General features: G+C 56.1%; 2 protein-coding genes across 5 annotated transcripts in view; both read right to left on the reverse strand.

Moving 5' to 3' along the window:
- Dpp3 (dipeptidyl peptidase 3) overlaps window positions 1–6,775 on the reverse strand; it is a 27,923-nt gene extending 21,148 nt beyond the window's left edge. The window contains exon 1 of one of the 3 annotated variants that reach the window (XM_047517334.1): window positions 6,651–6,775. Coding sequence is in view for 1 of the 3 variants with exons in the window: in XM_047517332.1 (XP_047373288.1) it covers window positions 448–499 (52 nt within the window). In the remaining 2 variants the exon portion in view is untranslated. Of the gene's footprint in view, window positions 1–127; window positions 222–447; window positions 626–6,650 lie in introns of those variants that run through there. The other 2 variants (XM_047517332.1, XM_047517333.1) reach the window with 2 other exon arrangements.
- Window positions 1,809–12,809, reverse strand: Peli3 (pellino E3 ubiquitin protein ligase family member 3). Of its 2 annotated transcripts, XM_047517335.1 has the most exons (8): window positions 12,679–12,809; window positions 11,424–11,573; window positions 10,816–10,887; window positions 8,725–8,854; window positions 8,006–8,107; window positions 7,101–7,295; window positions 6,651–6,839; window positions 1,809–5,420 (listed from the first exon to the last, which is right to left on the reverse strand). In XM_047517335.1, the coding sequence occupies exons 2-8, from the start codon at window positions 11,570–11,572 to the stop codon at window positions 4,851–4,853; spliced, it is 1,407 nt and encodes a 468-aa protein (XP_047373291.1). In that variant the 5' UTR covers window position 11,573; window positions 12,679–12,809; the 3' UTR covers window positions 1,809–4,850. The 2 variants fall into 2 exon arrangements, with proteins under 2 accessions (XP_047373291.1, XP_047373292.1); XM_047517336.1 differs by lacking the exon at window positions 10,816–10,887 and having other exon boundaries at window positions 1,810–5,420.
- Between the last annotated feature and the right edge of the window lie 1,440 nt (window positions 12,810–14,249).

The raw sequence follows: 14,249 nt of genomic DNA on the forward strand, positions 1-14,249 counted from the left end.
CCCGCATGGCTCCCAGCATTTCTCCCGTTCTCATCCCCCTACATATGCTCGGCCGGGGAAGTCGGACGTCCACAACCCATTGGACACGTGGGGAGGAAAATGAGACCTGGCGAGGCCAAGCACTTACCAAAGGTCTCACTGCCCCGTTGGGATCAGGGGGTCTCCGAACCCAAGGCATTCTCCACCACCCCTAGCTGACAGAGAATGAGTTTCCAGTCTCCCCCACCCACTCACGAGGCCCCGCCCCCACAGCGCGTCCCGCGGGTTCCGAAACAGGTGTTAACTCTTTGCTTCCCGGAACTTTCCTTGGCCTAGAGACAGGGACGGATTTGGAAGGTGTAACTTAAAGGTGGGCAGAAAGGGAATGAGCCTGCTCTCAATCCAGCCTGGCTCAGGTCCCCGGAGGATGACACACCATGACCCCGAAACCCAGGCGCCGCTCCTCACCTGCAGCAGCAGCTCGGTTCGCAAACTCACTTCCTGCTTCCGGCTCCCCCATTCATTGGGGCTCCGCAAACCCCGCCCCCACCAGCCAATTGTCCGGTCCCAGAGCCAAGATGGGCAGAATCATCAGCCAATAGTCGCGCGAAGGCGAGTTCCTCCGCCTCCCGGCTCCCGCCCCCAGGCGTTAGGGTGCTGTGCGGCCGGGCCCTGCGGCCTTGGCCTTTTGTCCGTGGGCCACGCTCGCGCAGGAGCTGGGCGTTTCGGCTCCCCGCCTGGCCGCGGCCTGGTCGGGGCAGACAAGATACCTGAGCCTGGGCGGGGCTGGAGTGCGTGTCATGGACGAAGCACTTACACACAACCAAGACCCTGCTCTTTGGGGTTTCGCCTCAGTCCCCGACCTCAATTTTGCAGGTGGAAACCTGCACAATGGGAATGCGGCTCTCGCGTCCTCACTGGACACGGGGGTCTGGCGGGGAGACTCTCTGGAGACCGCAGAACTCTCGGTGCGGGGAATCCAGGCTGCAGGCTCCGGCCCGAACCGAGGTGATCCCACCAGCGCCGGGGCGCAGAGAAACACTCGCGAGTGCTTCACTGCACCGCCGCCCACCCGTGTGGGCCTGGAGGCAACCGCTAAGCATTTCCAAGCCACAGTTTCCTCAGCACACAGGGCGAGGGCAGGAAGGGGCTGGCGGTTTCTTGGTGTTTGCCAGGTGCCTGCAGGATAAGAAAGTTTCCTGCGACCCCGGAAGGCAGCCCAGCGCAGAGGCGGGTGGGAAGTCCACTCTAAACAAGTCAGGAGTCTGGTCCTGGGTGCGGCATGCAAGTGGAAGTGTCTGGTGCTGAACGTGGGCCGAGTGGGGAGCATGGCTACAGGCTCGGGTCAGACGGAGGGCGGAGTCAGGTTGCCTAAGGTCAAATCGGGTTTCTATCACCAACGGGTTCTGTGACCTTAGGTGGGTCACTTTACCTCTCCGAGCCTTGGCTTCATCAGCTGGAAAACCGGGCTAACTGAAACCACTCCAAGGATATTGTAGGCTTCAGTGACTGTCGACTGGGCAGTACTGCCCTCTAGAGTTGTGTGCGTGTATGTGCGTGTATGTGCAATGCCTGCGTCTAGGTGGAGGGCAGCAACTGCCCATCACAGGTGCCAAATTTCTCGTTCACAAAGGTGCACAAGGTTCTGCTTGGCACGACAATGCTACTAGCGGTTGGCTCTCTTGACAATTGTCATTATAAGGAGGAGCCCAATAAAGGACTCTATGTCCATAGGAAAGTCATCCTTTTTCCCTGCCTCTCAATTCTCATTGTCTTTAAAATGGTTATAAAATGGTGAAGTCAAATGTCATAGGAGGTAAAGCTGTCCATGACCACCAGAGGGCAGCTCGGGCAAGCTAAAGAGCCGGGTACACAGGCCCCTCAACCAAGCTCAAGATCCCATTTTTATGATTGCAGATAATGGGAGCGCTTAACTGAGGTCTTTGGCCAGCCGCTTGTCATGGAGAATCTCATTTAATTCTTGCAAAACCCCTGAGATAGGATACCACTTTACCCATTGCACAGATGGAAAGACTGAAGATAAGAGGTTCATTGACTTCCCTAAGAACACACAGATGTCTTCCAGAGTCCCTGAACTAGGGTCTAGCCTTATTCAAACCTTCCACCACACTGTCCCTTCCACCTGTCCCCAAAACGCACGTGCACACACACACTCACGTAGAGCCATCTACTCACTGGAGTCATGCTCATCTCTTGTCTTGGCCCTTCCCCAGGAGAATGTCAAAGGGATAGGTGAGGAAGTAGTGTTAAGTGTCTACTATGCCACAGGTGCCTTCCAGACATTCACAGCCACCGGACAAGGAGGGACTATCATCCCATTTAACAACTTTGGAAATGAGGCTTCAAGCTCTGGCAAGTGGCAGAGCTGCGGCAAGTCCAGGGCCATCTGACCCCTCCTGCCATCACCTCTAATTTCTCTCCAGCACCCAGGTAGTGCCCCTTGTCTCTCCTCCCAGAGTCTGCAACTCCCTACCAAAAATAGGATCAGATTGTTCCCTTTTCTGGTTCCCAACAGGGTCAGAGGAGGGAATGACTGAGGAGAACTGTATTTCTACCACTGTAGGGCGGTTTGAAATGCTCCCACACCCACTCCAGCATCCCTCTCTGCCCTCCATCCCATGCTAACTGAGCAGTACTTAGCAAGGAAGCTAGGATGCAATCACATCTCTCTCTTCTAATCACACAAGGGACAAGGGTGCCCTCTGTCCTCTCAACAGCCAAGGTCTCTGGTCCCAACCAGCTGTGTGGCCTTGGGACGTTCCCTCCAGGGGAAATTGCACTCCTCCTTTTTGCAGTTCGGGGGACTGAACCCAGGGCCTCTCTACTATTAAACTACATCCTTAGTAGTTTTTCTTTTTTGAAACAGGGTCTTGCTAAGTTGACCAAGGTAGCCTCAGACTTGAGATCTTCCTGTCTCAGCCTCCTGAGTCGCTTGGATTCCAGGTGGGCACCATCAGGAATCTGCACTCCTAAGGGTCTGGCATCCCTGCTGCACTGGGATGATACCCCGATCCTGCCTGCATGCAGAACCTTCTTTTTTCATATCTCCAGAACATCCATCTACCTGACTTCCTGGCTGGTCAGAGGGCAACCCTAGCAACACTCCCAGCTTGGCTCTTGGCTCACAAAAAGAGATAACCCATGACCAGGATGCATAAGGAGTCCACTCAGACTTGGACTCCATGACAACCAGGGCTCACCAGACCCCAGCCCAAACACCCACAGCCCCATTCCTCTTTCCCACCTCCTGAACACCAAGCTCATTGGTCACCAAGTATTTTCCCTGTCCTGCCATGCTGTTCCCTCACCTGGGATGCCCTCCCAACTCTGCCCTTCCTCTGGAGAGACTCTCTGTATCTTCTCAGAAAACCTTCAGTTCTTGCTCAGAACACCCCAGTCTGGCTGATGACCCACTGCATCTGGCTGGGGTGCAGGTGGCCAGCAGATGTGGTTGCCAGCTTCTGATGCCAGCCTGGGCAGGTCTCTCCTTAGACAGGAAGCTGGGGAGGATGGGCCTTGCATGGGGCTGGGTCATGGAGCAGTGGATGTCCACCAACCCATTTTCCAGCCCTTTGATGAAACAGACTTGAACACCATGCTCAGTTTAGCCCCACTCACTGAAGGAAAGCCACAGCATAAGGGAGAGGGGCAGGCTGTACCCCGATGGACAGCTGTGGGTTCAAGTCCTGACTTGGCCACTTTCTAGTTATGTGCCTTTATCTCCCTGTAAATGCAAATGGTAACACCTCCCTCCCTGGGTTACTGTGAAGATTAAACAACAAAACCTCCGAGAAGCAGAGCCTGGTGCCTGGTGAGTGCTCAATGAACACAGTTGTTATTACGATTAGCACAGTGTGGGGCACATGTGGGCACTCAGTGATGGTAGCCCTTGTGTCAGAGCCAATGCTCTGAAGCCAAGAGTCCTCTCCCTGCTTTGTTGACTCCTGGCTGTCCACAAATAAGGGTACAAATCCTCCATCCAGCATCTTCCCATCAGCCTGGCCCTGCCTCCTGCTCTAGCCCCATCTGCCCCCTACAGTCCATGCTCCAGTCCCTAGAATCTGTCGCTCAGCCCTGTTTCCTTGCCTGCAGCCTGCACAGAGTATGCACAGCATCCATCCCATCCTATGGGCCTGGAGGATTCTGAGCCACCATGGAAGCTGAATCTCAGCCTCACTCACTTTCCCACGGCCAGCAAGGACTCTTCCCCAGTCCCCAAGAATTCTGTTATTTGGTAATTTGGTCCATCCTCCACTAGATCATGTGGAGAACCTGATTATCTCTGCATCCCCAGAGCCCACTGGGCACAGAGTCTAGCCTGTGGTGGGCATCAGCAAATGCCAGTGCCAGCCCGCTGCCCACCCAGCACTTGCTCAGGGTTGGAGGATCTGCATGCATGCGGGACACGTGGATTTGTCAGGGCAGTCCTGAGCAGTGAGGTTTATAGGGGAGCCCGGGGCAGCAGCAGAAGGACAGATATCTGTTACTGACTTGGCAGGCTCAGGGCACAGCCAGCCTAAGCTGGGGGTCAGGAACCACAGCTCCTTCACTCCCCCAGGGGCACAGTGTAGGTGGCAAGATGTGGGATGCCCCAGGAAGGGCAGGGGCATGGGGCTGGACTCCCTCCATCAGCCTGGGGCAGCACTGGTGCTGACCAGTATGACCAGGGTAGAGATCTTGGGGACCCCTTGGGAACCGGAGCTTAGGGGAGGGCCACAGCCCATCCAATGTGTCCAACCGGTGAGGCTATGTGCCAACAGGTAGAGTCCCACATGCAGAGCTCCATCTGGGCTGCAGGGGGTGGGGGACCTGGGCGGGCAGGTGGGCATGATAGCAAAGGCCCCAGCAGCCTAGTCCAGTGGCCCCTGGAAAATGAGGCGGACACAGCCATGTTCACCAGTGAGCCAGGCCCCACAAAAGGGGCAGGCGGCGTGGAAAGCATGGGTGCCGTGCGGCAGCGGTGTCTGGGCCCAGTAGCGGGCAGTCTTCTCAGAGCAGACGTGGCCACAGGGTGCAAAGGCGTGGCTGGGCGGCCCAGGGTCCAGGCAGAGGCCAGCCTCCTGGCCAAGCCACAGGGGCACATAGGGCCCCACAAGGCGGCAGAGAGGACACTCGCGCTCCTGGGGGCCCCGCTCCCGCCGGCAGCCCCAGCCGTGGTAGCCGTGGACATGGCCGCAACGGACGTAGACCCAGGGCTGCTGCTTGTCAGGTGCTGTGCGACCGCGGGCTGGACTGGGGAAGGCCAGGGTGCTGAGGCCCACAGGGCACTGGGGCCTCGCTGCATTGGCCTCCTGCCGCTGGGCCTCCAGCTGCTTCAGCGTGGGTGCCCGCAGCAGCCCCGCCGGAGTGCGCCACAGCAGTGTGGCCCCACACAGGTCGATGAGCGAGCCGTCTTGCAGCACGTTGGATTCATTTTCCACCTGCCAGAGGCAGCAGAGGGGCCTTAGCCTTAGAGGCCCCAGCCCCACCATCAGGCAGCCTCACCCCAGACAAGCCATCCGTCCATCCCACTAACACTCTCCAGACAGGCATGCTGGGTCAGCAGGGCAGGCTGGGAGGCCACGTGGGAGGGCAGCAGATGCTCCCCAGGCACCTGCTGTCCCTCACTCCCAGCCTGGGCTTTGGTGTCGTCACTGGTCAAACCAGGAGTTAGGACCCAAATAGAGTTTTTCTAAAACACTTTCCAAAGCTGTCCCATAATGGTAGAGGCGGAAAACACCTCTCATGCAGAATGCTAGATACTGAGGTCAAATCAGCTGTCCTAGAGTTCATGGTTAACAGCAAGGACTCTGGAGTAACCTCACAGTTCAGCAACTCTGTGTTCTTAAGAGAACAGCTTAACCTCTCTGTGTGTCAGTCTCTTCATCCTCAAGGTGGGTTCCATGTCCCCATCTCAAGTGGGTCTCATGAAGATTAAATGAATCAATCAACATAAACACTTGGGAAAGTTCCTGGCACATAGCTCAACAAGTATCTGGATAGTTCGTGTGCATAGATTTTTAAAATAATGCTTCTCAGCTCTCCCAGTAGAATCTCTAGATCAGCCCTGCTTTTCTCTGAGGTTTCCATCTCATTGGCCGGTGTGCTTACACCTGGGAAGAGCCCTGTGTGGCCACATGCGACCTCTCACTAGGACTCACTCCCAGCTCCGAACCTGCATGCTCTGATCTGTGCCACATGGTGCTTCCACGTGGCGGGTACTGTCAGAACTACTCCAATGGCCCTCTCCTGCTGGGAGAGGATAATAAAGCAAAACCTGCTTATAAGTGACAGACACGCTACAAACTGCCAGCACTCAAGGCTATAAACTGCTCACACGTGGGCCAAGTGTCATCCTCATAAGAGGGCGTGATGTCTGAAGCTGCCGCAGCCTCACTGCTCTTGCCCTGCATGGCGTGTCTGCGTAGCTCCACTCCTCAGCACCCCAGGGAGCTCCAGCACTGCACAGGTACGTCTGGGGATGCTGGTCTGCTCCTGCCTGGAGGCAAGCGGCATGTGCCAAGAACTCCCTGAGCCTGGGATTCCAGATGGAGCCCACTGGAGCTCCCTCGGGCATGAGGACAGCAGGTTATCTCCCACCTTGGGCGGGGGGATGGACATATTATGCAGGCCTGGGAAGGACTGTCGGGGAAATGGAGTGGGCCACCTACCAGCTTCCCCCGCTGCTGGGCTGAGCGACTGTCCCGCAGTGTGTACACGTTACCGCAGACCGAGATCTCCCGCCAGACACCTGGGGCCGAGTCCTCAGAGAAGCCGCCCGCAGGGTGCATCACCAGGACCCCATTGGTGGTCAGGCCATCCATCAGGCCATCAGGGGTCCGCCATTTGGCTGCCCGCTCCTGGGACCACATGAGGGATCAGATCACATCCCTGAGTACCCCCAGCAGGCTGCGTGCCAGAGGGGCTACCTCTCTACCCCAAGTTCAGAGGCAATCCAGAGAGGCCCGCATGACTTGGGCAGCACCTGACCTGGAGCCCTGCATGGGTCACGGTTTGGTTGACTGTGGGTTGACCCACCACTGCAGGGCCCTGCACCTCCCCAGCCTCCCGCTTAGCTCACTCTCTGATGAAGAGCTGGTCCCTGCCTGGGGGTTACTCACTCCAAGGAAGATGTTGCTGGAGGCGTCAAAGCCAGCGGCATAGATGCGGGCAGTATAGGGTGGCCTGCGGTCACAGAGGATGCGGCAGGCGTAGCGGGAGATGGTGCTCTGGGCAGAGGGGCCCTCTGCAGCTCCTCCTCCAGGGGACGTGTCCGTTACCACAAAGTCTATCATGTTCTCTGTGGAGCGGCCAATCTGCAAGGGAGGGGAGGGCAAGCACAGGGGTTACACACACACAGTTGGAATCATGGCTTCCCTCCCCAGTGTCCCAGCGGCTGTTCTGTGTGCAGGGCCACCACCTGACAAGGCTGCCAGAGAAGGGGCTCTGGGCTTCCAGATGGGGTCTCCACATCCAACTGGACACGGGTGAAGCTTCTCCTTCTCTGCCTCCCCCACACTCAGTAAAAGCTAGTTGATCTGCTTGTGTAACAGTGGGAAAGTGGCACCTCTGGCATGGAAGGCTTAAATATTCACAGCGAACAGTGACTGTTTAGTAAGAGTACTTTAAGCTAAGCACATTATGTGTAACGCCTCAGTTAATCTTCCTGTGGGGTGGGTGTTGTTATCCGTACCACTTACAGTTGGGGAAACCAAGGCCCAGAGAGGTCAGGTGGCTCTTGCCCAAAGTCATCCCATCATAAGTGATGAAGTTGGCATCTGAACCCAGATATGAGGACTCTCACACCTGCCCTCTGGCCTCAGAGGCCAAAGGCCCCCACGCCAGGCATCTCAAGTTCGCATGGTGACACAGCTGCTGCCTTGCTTGTCATTGCACAGCCAGTGGCCCATGCTAGGACACCTGCTTCCTCGTCTGAAGAGCAGAGCACTGCCCTGCATGCCCCAAAGCTCCTCCTCTTGGCTTGCGGACTCAGAGGCCAGGAGGCTGGTGGAGGGGTTGAACATACCTGGAACATGTCTGTGTCGCTGTCATGCGTATACTCCACTATGACTGAGTGGCTCCGGGACAGCGTGTATGAGATGCTGTGCTGGCCTCGGTTACTCAGTGCCTGGTGGGGAGAAAGAAGTCACCTCCCAGGGCATGTGACCATGAGAGGTGTAAGTTTCCGAGCCAGAAATGAGCTCAGGGCCCAGTGCCTATCCCCGGGGAAGGGCAGCTGCATCCTGTGCTGAGGGTCTGCACAGCAGGTGCTCTGCACCTATTATCCTACTTAATCCTCCAGTCACCCCAAAGATGGACTTATGGTTCCCATTTTACAGTTGAGGGAGCTGCAGTTCAGAGAGAAGTGACCTGGTTCCACACAGCTGGAACTAGCAGAAGCTGATTTCTACCCCTGATCCTCTAAGGTCAAGTTTTTCTCTTTGCTACTGCTGTGTAACCATCATATTCCACTCTAGGAGCCTTGGCTGACCTCTAAAACAATCATTTCCATCCAGTGAGTGAGGTCTGGTGGTCAAGAAAACATTTTGCAAACTGTAAAGTCCTGTGCACACTACAGGATTTCCCACCATCACCATTCTGCTGGTAGCCACGAGGCTGTGAGTGACAGCACAGTGCACTCCCCGGCGCCACCAAGGCTGCAGCTGGCAGGTCTGGGAAGGCTGAAGAGCTGGACCTGGGGCAGGGTGGGCAGGACGGTGCCATCTGCTGGGATAAACTGCTTGCCTTGGAGACGAGTGGTGTGGAGATGTGGTGCATGACGTCTGGCTTCACTCCGTTGGCATGTGGCCGGCGGCTCAGTGCCAGGCGGCTTCGCCGACGGCCCTTGTCCCCACTTGCCAGACACCCATTGTAGCTGTGGTTGTGGGGATTAAGAAAAAAGGGTTGCAGGAGGAGAGAGAGAGAAAGAGAAAGTGAGCCCCCGGCAAGACTTGAAGAAAACTGCCAACCTTCTTAAACAAGATCGGGAACCAACCAAAGCTAGCAGATTGGGGAGTTGGGTGTGTGTGTGGGGGGGTGTCTTGCGTTCAATTAACCAAGTGTTCCTGGATGCCTGAGCTGTGCCCGGGCAGCTGCTGGATGCTGGGATGGCAGAAATGATATATCGGTGATCAGTTTTGAGCCACCAGTGGAGGGGGCCTCCAATTTCCCAAGGACCCAGGCACAACAACATGCCCCTGGGCCCACGCCAAGCACACCCCAGGCCCAGAGGCAGAGGGAATTCTGACCCTAGGTTCAGGTTTCTGGGGAGAGGGAACACCTATATAAGGCCATAAAGAGCTAGAAAGGATTCACCTGTAGCAAACTATGATTTATTACACCACTACTAGAACATGAATGAAGGACATGAGCAGGTCCAGGACGCCACTACCTCTGTCTCTCCATACGTGTCACACTGCCACCCACCTTTGCAGCTCTTGTCCCGGGGAAATGACGATGAGAAGCAAAGATGGGGTGAGTCAGAGCCTTGGTCGCTGCCATGTACTGCTGCCTCTGTGTTCCTGGCCCTTCACGTTATTAATTACCTAATGGAATCTGTGCAATGTCCTGCCAGGCAAGTGTCTTTCTTCCCATTTTACGAATAAGAGAAATGGAGGCTCAGGGAGGTAGAGAAACTTGCCCCAGCCTAGTAAGTTAAAAAGTCCCGATTTGAGCTCAGGTCTGCCTGACTCCAGACTCGCAGACATCCTTCTAGATGGAGGTCTCCACCTGAGCTGAGGCCCAGGGGCTGGCAGGATTTGGTGAGATCAGGGATTGGTGATTTGGGTTGTAAAGCGTAGCAGGGGAAGATGAAGTTGGTAGAAGGGCCCTGAGCACAAGTCAAGAATTATTCTGTAGGCAGTGGGGAGCCACAGAAAGTTTTGGAGCAGGAACTGATGGGTGAATAGCTGCCACAAACAGACAAAGACCATTTAAATCAGAATCTCCTGGTGAGTTTTTTTAAGTCCAGATTCTCTGGCCCTACCCATGGAGATTCTGATTCTGTAGGTTTGGGGTGAGCCTGTCAATGTGTGTTTTCAATGTGCTTTCCAGTCGCTCTGATGCACAGGCAGGGTGGAGCTTCCCTGCTCTGCAGAGAACAGATGGCTGGTGAGGGTATGTTAGGTCTGCATACTCCCCCATCAGTGGCCTTGCCCTCAGTTGCAAAGCCAGCCCTTGTGGACAACAAGCAGCTGTTATTCTCAGGCAAGCACTCTGAGAGAGGCCTTGCTTTTGCCCTTTTCAGTTCTTCCCATGGGGAGAGGGGTGGTCTAGATGGCAGTGGTCAGAACCCAGGATCAGGATCCAGATGGGCCTGGAGTAATGGGGCTCATTTTTCAGAACCTACCTAGTAGTTTCATTTTGAGAACCAAATGAGATAAAACATTTGAAAATGCTTGGCAGAGTTGGGCACAGTGACAGCAAGCCCTTGATAAGTGTTAGCTATTATTGTTATGAAGGGAAAAAAAGCCCATGACACCTAAGTGTCAACAAACAGTAGTTATTATTAATCCTTGATAATCATCATCATGAGACTGTAGCTTATCAAGTAGTTTCTTCTGGACTGATGGCAGAGAGAGGCCACAAGGAGACATGGATGAAGGAGGCAGAAGAGGGACCTGTGCCTGGGGCAAGAGCTGTGAGGGAGGGGCAGGGATTCAGGTCAGGCCCAAACCAGGAAAGGATAAGGACTGCCCAGCCACCAATGCCAGTTGCTTCCTCTCTCCTGGCTTCAGTTTTCCCATCTGTAGCACGAGGGTGAGCTGTGGTTTCGTGAGAGTGCACTAGACCTAGAGTAAGAAAGACCTGGGTCCAAATTCCAGCCCTGCCACTTACCAGCTGTGTGCCCTTGGGCCAGTCACTTCCCCTCTCTGAGCCTCGGTTTCCTCACCTCCTTCCTCACAGCATCTTTGTGAAGATTGAAATGAAATAATGTCCATGAAAGGGCTTGGCACAGGCCTGCCTCCCAGATCACTTGATACGTGTCGGGCGCTGTTCTACGTACTTTACAGAAATCACCTCCTTCCTTCCTTCCGACAACCCTCTGAGGTAGGGAATAATATCATCCCTGTTTGTAAAACGGGGAAACGGAGGCACAGGGAAGTTCAGCAACTCGCAGAGGCAGAATTGGAATCAAGCAGTTTTGTTGCAGAACCAGAGTTCTTTGCCCCACACAACACATCGCAGGAGCATTGCAGAAGGCAGCTGATGTTACTTTTTTTCTCAAATGATCAGAAACTTGAGTGGGCTGTTAGAGTTGTCTCAGGAATTTATGAGAAACAGGAAGATAAAATAATCTTTATGAATTGAGGTGGGTTTGGTCAATTTTGTCTTTCAGCTGGGAAGGGAACAAGGGACAAACAGCAGAAGGCCCTACTTGTGGGGAGTTGGGGCCCTACTTCTGGCTGCTGGGTGCCCGTTCCTCCTGGACCAGGGAGGCTCACCCCAGGACGATGAGTTCACCATACTTGATGGGCTCCTCGCCCGGCTGTGCATCTTCACTGGAAGAAAGGATGCAAGAGCCCTTGTTCCCGGGGTGCTGGAGGTCTGAGGTTCGGGGGGTCCCCACTTCAGGGTTTCCTTCCAGCACCATTCTGGTCAGAGTGAGAAAGAAGAGAGCTTTGCAGCTTCCCACCCCAGTTCTCCTCAATCCCAGGTCCAGTCTGCTGCAAGACCCAGGTTAAGGCAGAGTGACCTTTCGAATATCTATTGTTATTGGCAACCTTTCACCTCTGCCTCCCCTCAACTGACACAGGTTGCTGGAACACCACGAAGGGCAGATGGGTGGAATGGAAACAAGACGGGGAGGTGGCAGAGTCAGAGGTCCCAGATATTTGGTGGGGCCAGAGGGATGGAACAACTTGGCTGGTGACCAAGATTCCAGTCTGGGATGGGCTTGGAAGGAGGGCAACCCAGGACTTGGGGGCTCTTAACCTGGTCTGGGACTCAGTTCCTGACTTGAGCTTTTAGCTCCAGCACCTCTGAGTTACCATCTGTCAGGTTCTTTGCACCCATCTATCCATCATCATCTTTCTGCCCCTTTGTAGGTCTAGGCCTCTGTCCGTCTGTCTGTTTCTCAATGACTCTCTGTCCTCCCAGCACTGTCCTTTTCTCTTTCCACCTTCCTCCCCCTCTCCTCCTGTCGTCTACCTCCACCTCACCATCCATCTGCCTCAGTCTCTCCATCTTGACCTCGCCCTGAGGGCAGGCCCCTGGACTTCCCTGGGTGCGCACCCCCTCCCTCTCTCGGGTGTCCGCGGTCCCCAGGCCGCTGGGTCTCTGGAAGCCTGTGGGGGCGGCGGCGCTCCCCCCTCTGGCTCAGGCTGCAGCAGAGCTGTCTCCTGCAGGCAGCCTGTTTGGAAAACATCCCTATGCTGTAGGGACTGGCTGGGCAGGCCCGCGCCCCGCGCCCGGGGCGGCACAATGACGGCCCAGCGCATACGCAGATACACACACAGCCAACGGCCCCTCCACATAAACATGCGCGCGCGTGCACAGTCCTGCACACCGGGGGCCCGCGGGCAGAGTCCGGACGGGCGCAGAACCCAGCCCCGACCCGCGACTGCAGGGACCAGAAGACGCGCAAACAGCTACAGGCACCGGCCTCGGACCCACTCCCCCGGTGACCCACAGACACGCAAACACGCCCCCCGTGCCCGCCCGGCGCAGCCCCCGCCCCCTCAGCCCTGGCGGCCTCACCTGGCCGCGCTCGGATCGCCGCTGTGTGCTGCTCCCTCCCCGCCTCGTCCCCGCTCGGCCCCCGGGCTGCTGCGGCGGGATGGGCCGGGCCCGCGGCGGCTCCGCGCTGCCTCGTCACGGGGACACCCGGGGCCGCGGGGAGGGGGACGAACGCGAATTGCGACGCTCCGCCCCCTACATCGAGGCCCCGCCTAATTGGCTCCGCCCACGGAAGCCCCGCCTCACCTAAGGCTCCGCCCCTTGCGGCCTAGCTTTGCCCTAGTCCGCAGAGCAACGCCCCTTCTCGGGAGACCACGCCCCTCCCGGGAGACCACGCCTCCTCCGGCAAGGCCCAGGGCACAGGGAAGCCCTGCCCACCACTCTGCTGAGGGACTCCCTCACGCGTCCTCGCAGGCAGAGGAACTCCCTGGTAGTCTACGAGTCCCATTCCCCATTTCGGGCTCCCCAGACTCCGCCCCCATTTCCGGGGACTCGCGGGGGTTCCAGAGACCCTGACGTCGTCACCCCACTGTGAACCAGAGCCAGAGCCCGGGTCTGGAGGGTCCTTTCCCCAGCTTTAGGCTGGGGGGTCTGACATCCCATCTCCTGCCTAGAGACCCCGCCTCCCACGTGGGGAAGCCACGGAATTAGAGGAGGAGAGAAGCGGGGGCGAGGAGAAAAGAGAAGGAAAATACTGAAGGAGGTGGGTGTGCGTCAGCAGCAGAGGCCGTGGAAAGCGACTGCGGTTGAGTTGCAGACCTGTCTCCAGCTCAGCTTGGCCACTTTCTGAGTGATCTGACCTACAGCTGGTTCTGGGTCTCTGGGTATCCAGAGGCACCCACCGTGCCTCTTCTTCCGCCACCACGCACACCCGGCCTGTGATGCCAAAAGGATAAACAGACCTTTGGCGGTGCAACCCCTCTAGGTCTGGGGCTTGCAAGAGACCTCTTTTACCCCCCTATACCAGGTGACCAGCGTCCCAGTTGCTACCACCTGACACTGGTCTGCAGCGAGGGAGGTCTGAGAGACATCGCTGGTTTTGAACAAAAAAAACCCTTTAATTCTGGGGAGGCAGGCATGATAATCATTCATTTTTACAGAAGAGGAAACGAATTTACAGAAATAACTTTGCTCAGGGTTATTTTGCTAGAAAAGGGCCAAGAGGGGAATGTCAGCTATATGGGTGACTCCAAACTCTAGATTCCTCATTTTGCAGGGGCGTGGGGGGCAGTAATGGGGATGCAGTCCAGGCACTCCCACATGCTAGGCAAGCTTTCTACCACTGAGCTACATTCCCAGCCCCTGGACTCCTAATTTCTAACATTTCATAATTAGGGACACTAGAATGGGGGCTCGGAGGAGAAACTATCTGCATCAGATAAGGCCCCTATTGTTCGGTATCTCTTGGTATGGAACAACAAGCAAGGGCTGGGGGAAGCCCAGAGGGTGGACCATTAAGCCGTCTTTGAGGTATATGTTTTATGAGGAAGTCAAGGAAGTGCACTAAGGAGGTGAGGTGGCCTTTGACTTCTGTTATCAGGGAGGGATGAATGGGAATTTTCCCATCCATTCCTGAAAGGGAGCATCTGCCA

Source organism: Sciurus carolinensis, chromosome 11 (assembly GCF_902686445.1).
Source record: "Sciurus carolinensis chromosome 11, mSciCar1.2, whole genome shotgun sequence".
Classification (NCBI taxonomy): Eukaryota; Metazoa; Chordata; class Mammalia; order Rodentia; family Sciuridae; genus Sciurus; species Sciurus carolinensis.

What these genes read in the sequence shown, in the direction of transcription:
- Peli3 (XM_047517335.1), bottom strand. Translation starts at nt 11,572, where the DNA reads ATGGTGCTGGAAGGAAACCCTGAAGTGGGGACCCCCCGAACCTCAGAC. An exon ending in CCACACCACTCGTCTCCAAG is followed by an intron (nt 8,108 to 8,724) that starts GCAAGCAGTTTA and finishes TCTCCCCACCAG; the next exon opens with GCACTGAGTAACCGAGGCCA. An exon ending in CCAGCAACATCTTCCTTGGA is followed by an intron (nt 6,840 to 7,100) that starts GTGAGTAACCCC and finishes ATGTGGTCCCAG; the next exon opens with GAGCGGGCAGCCAAATGGCG.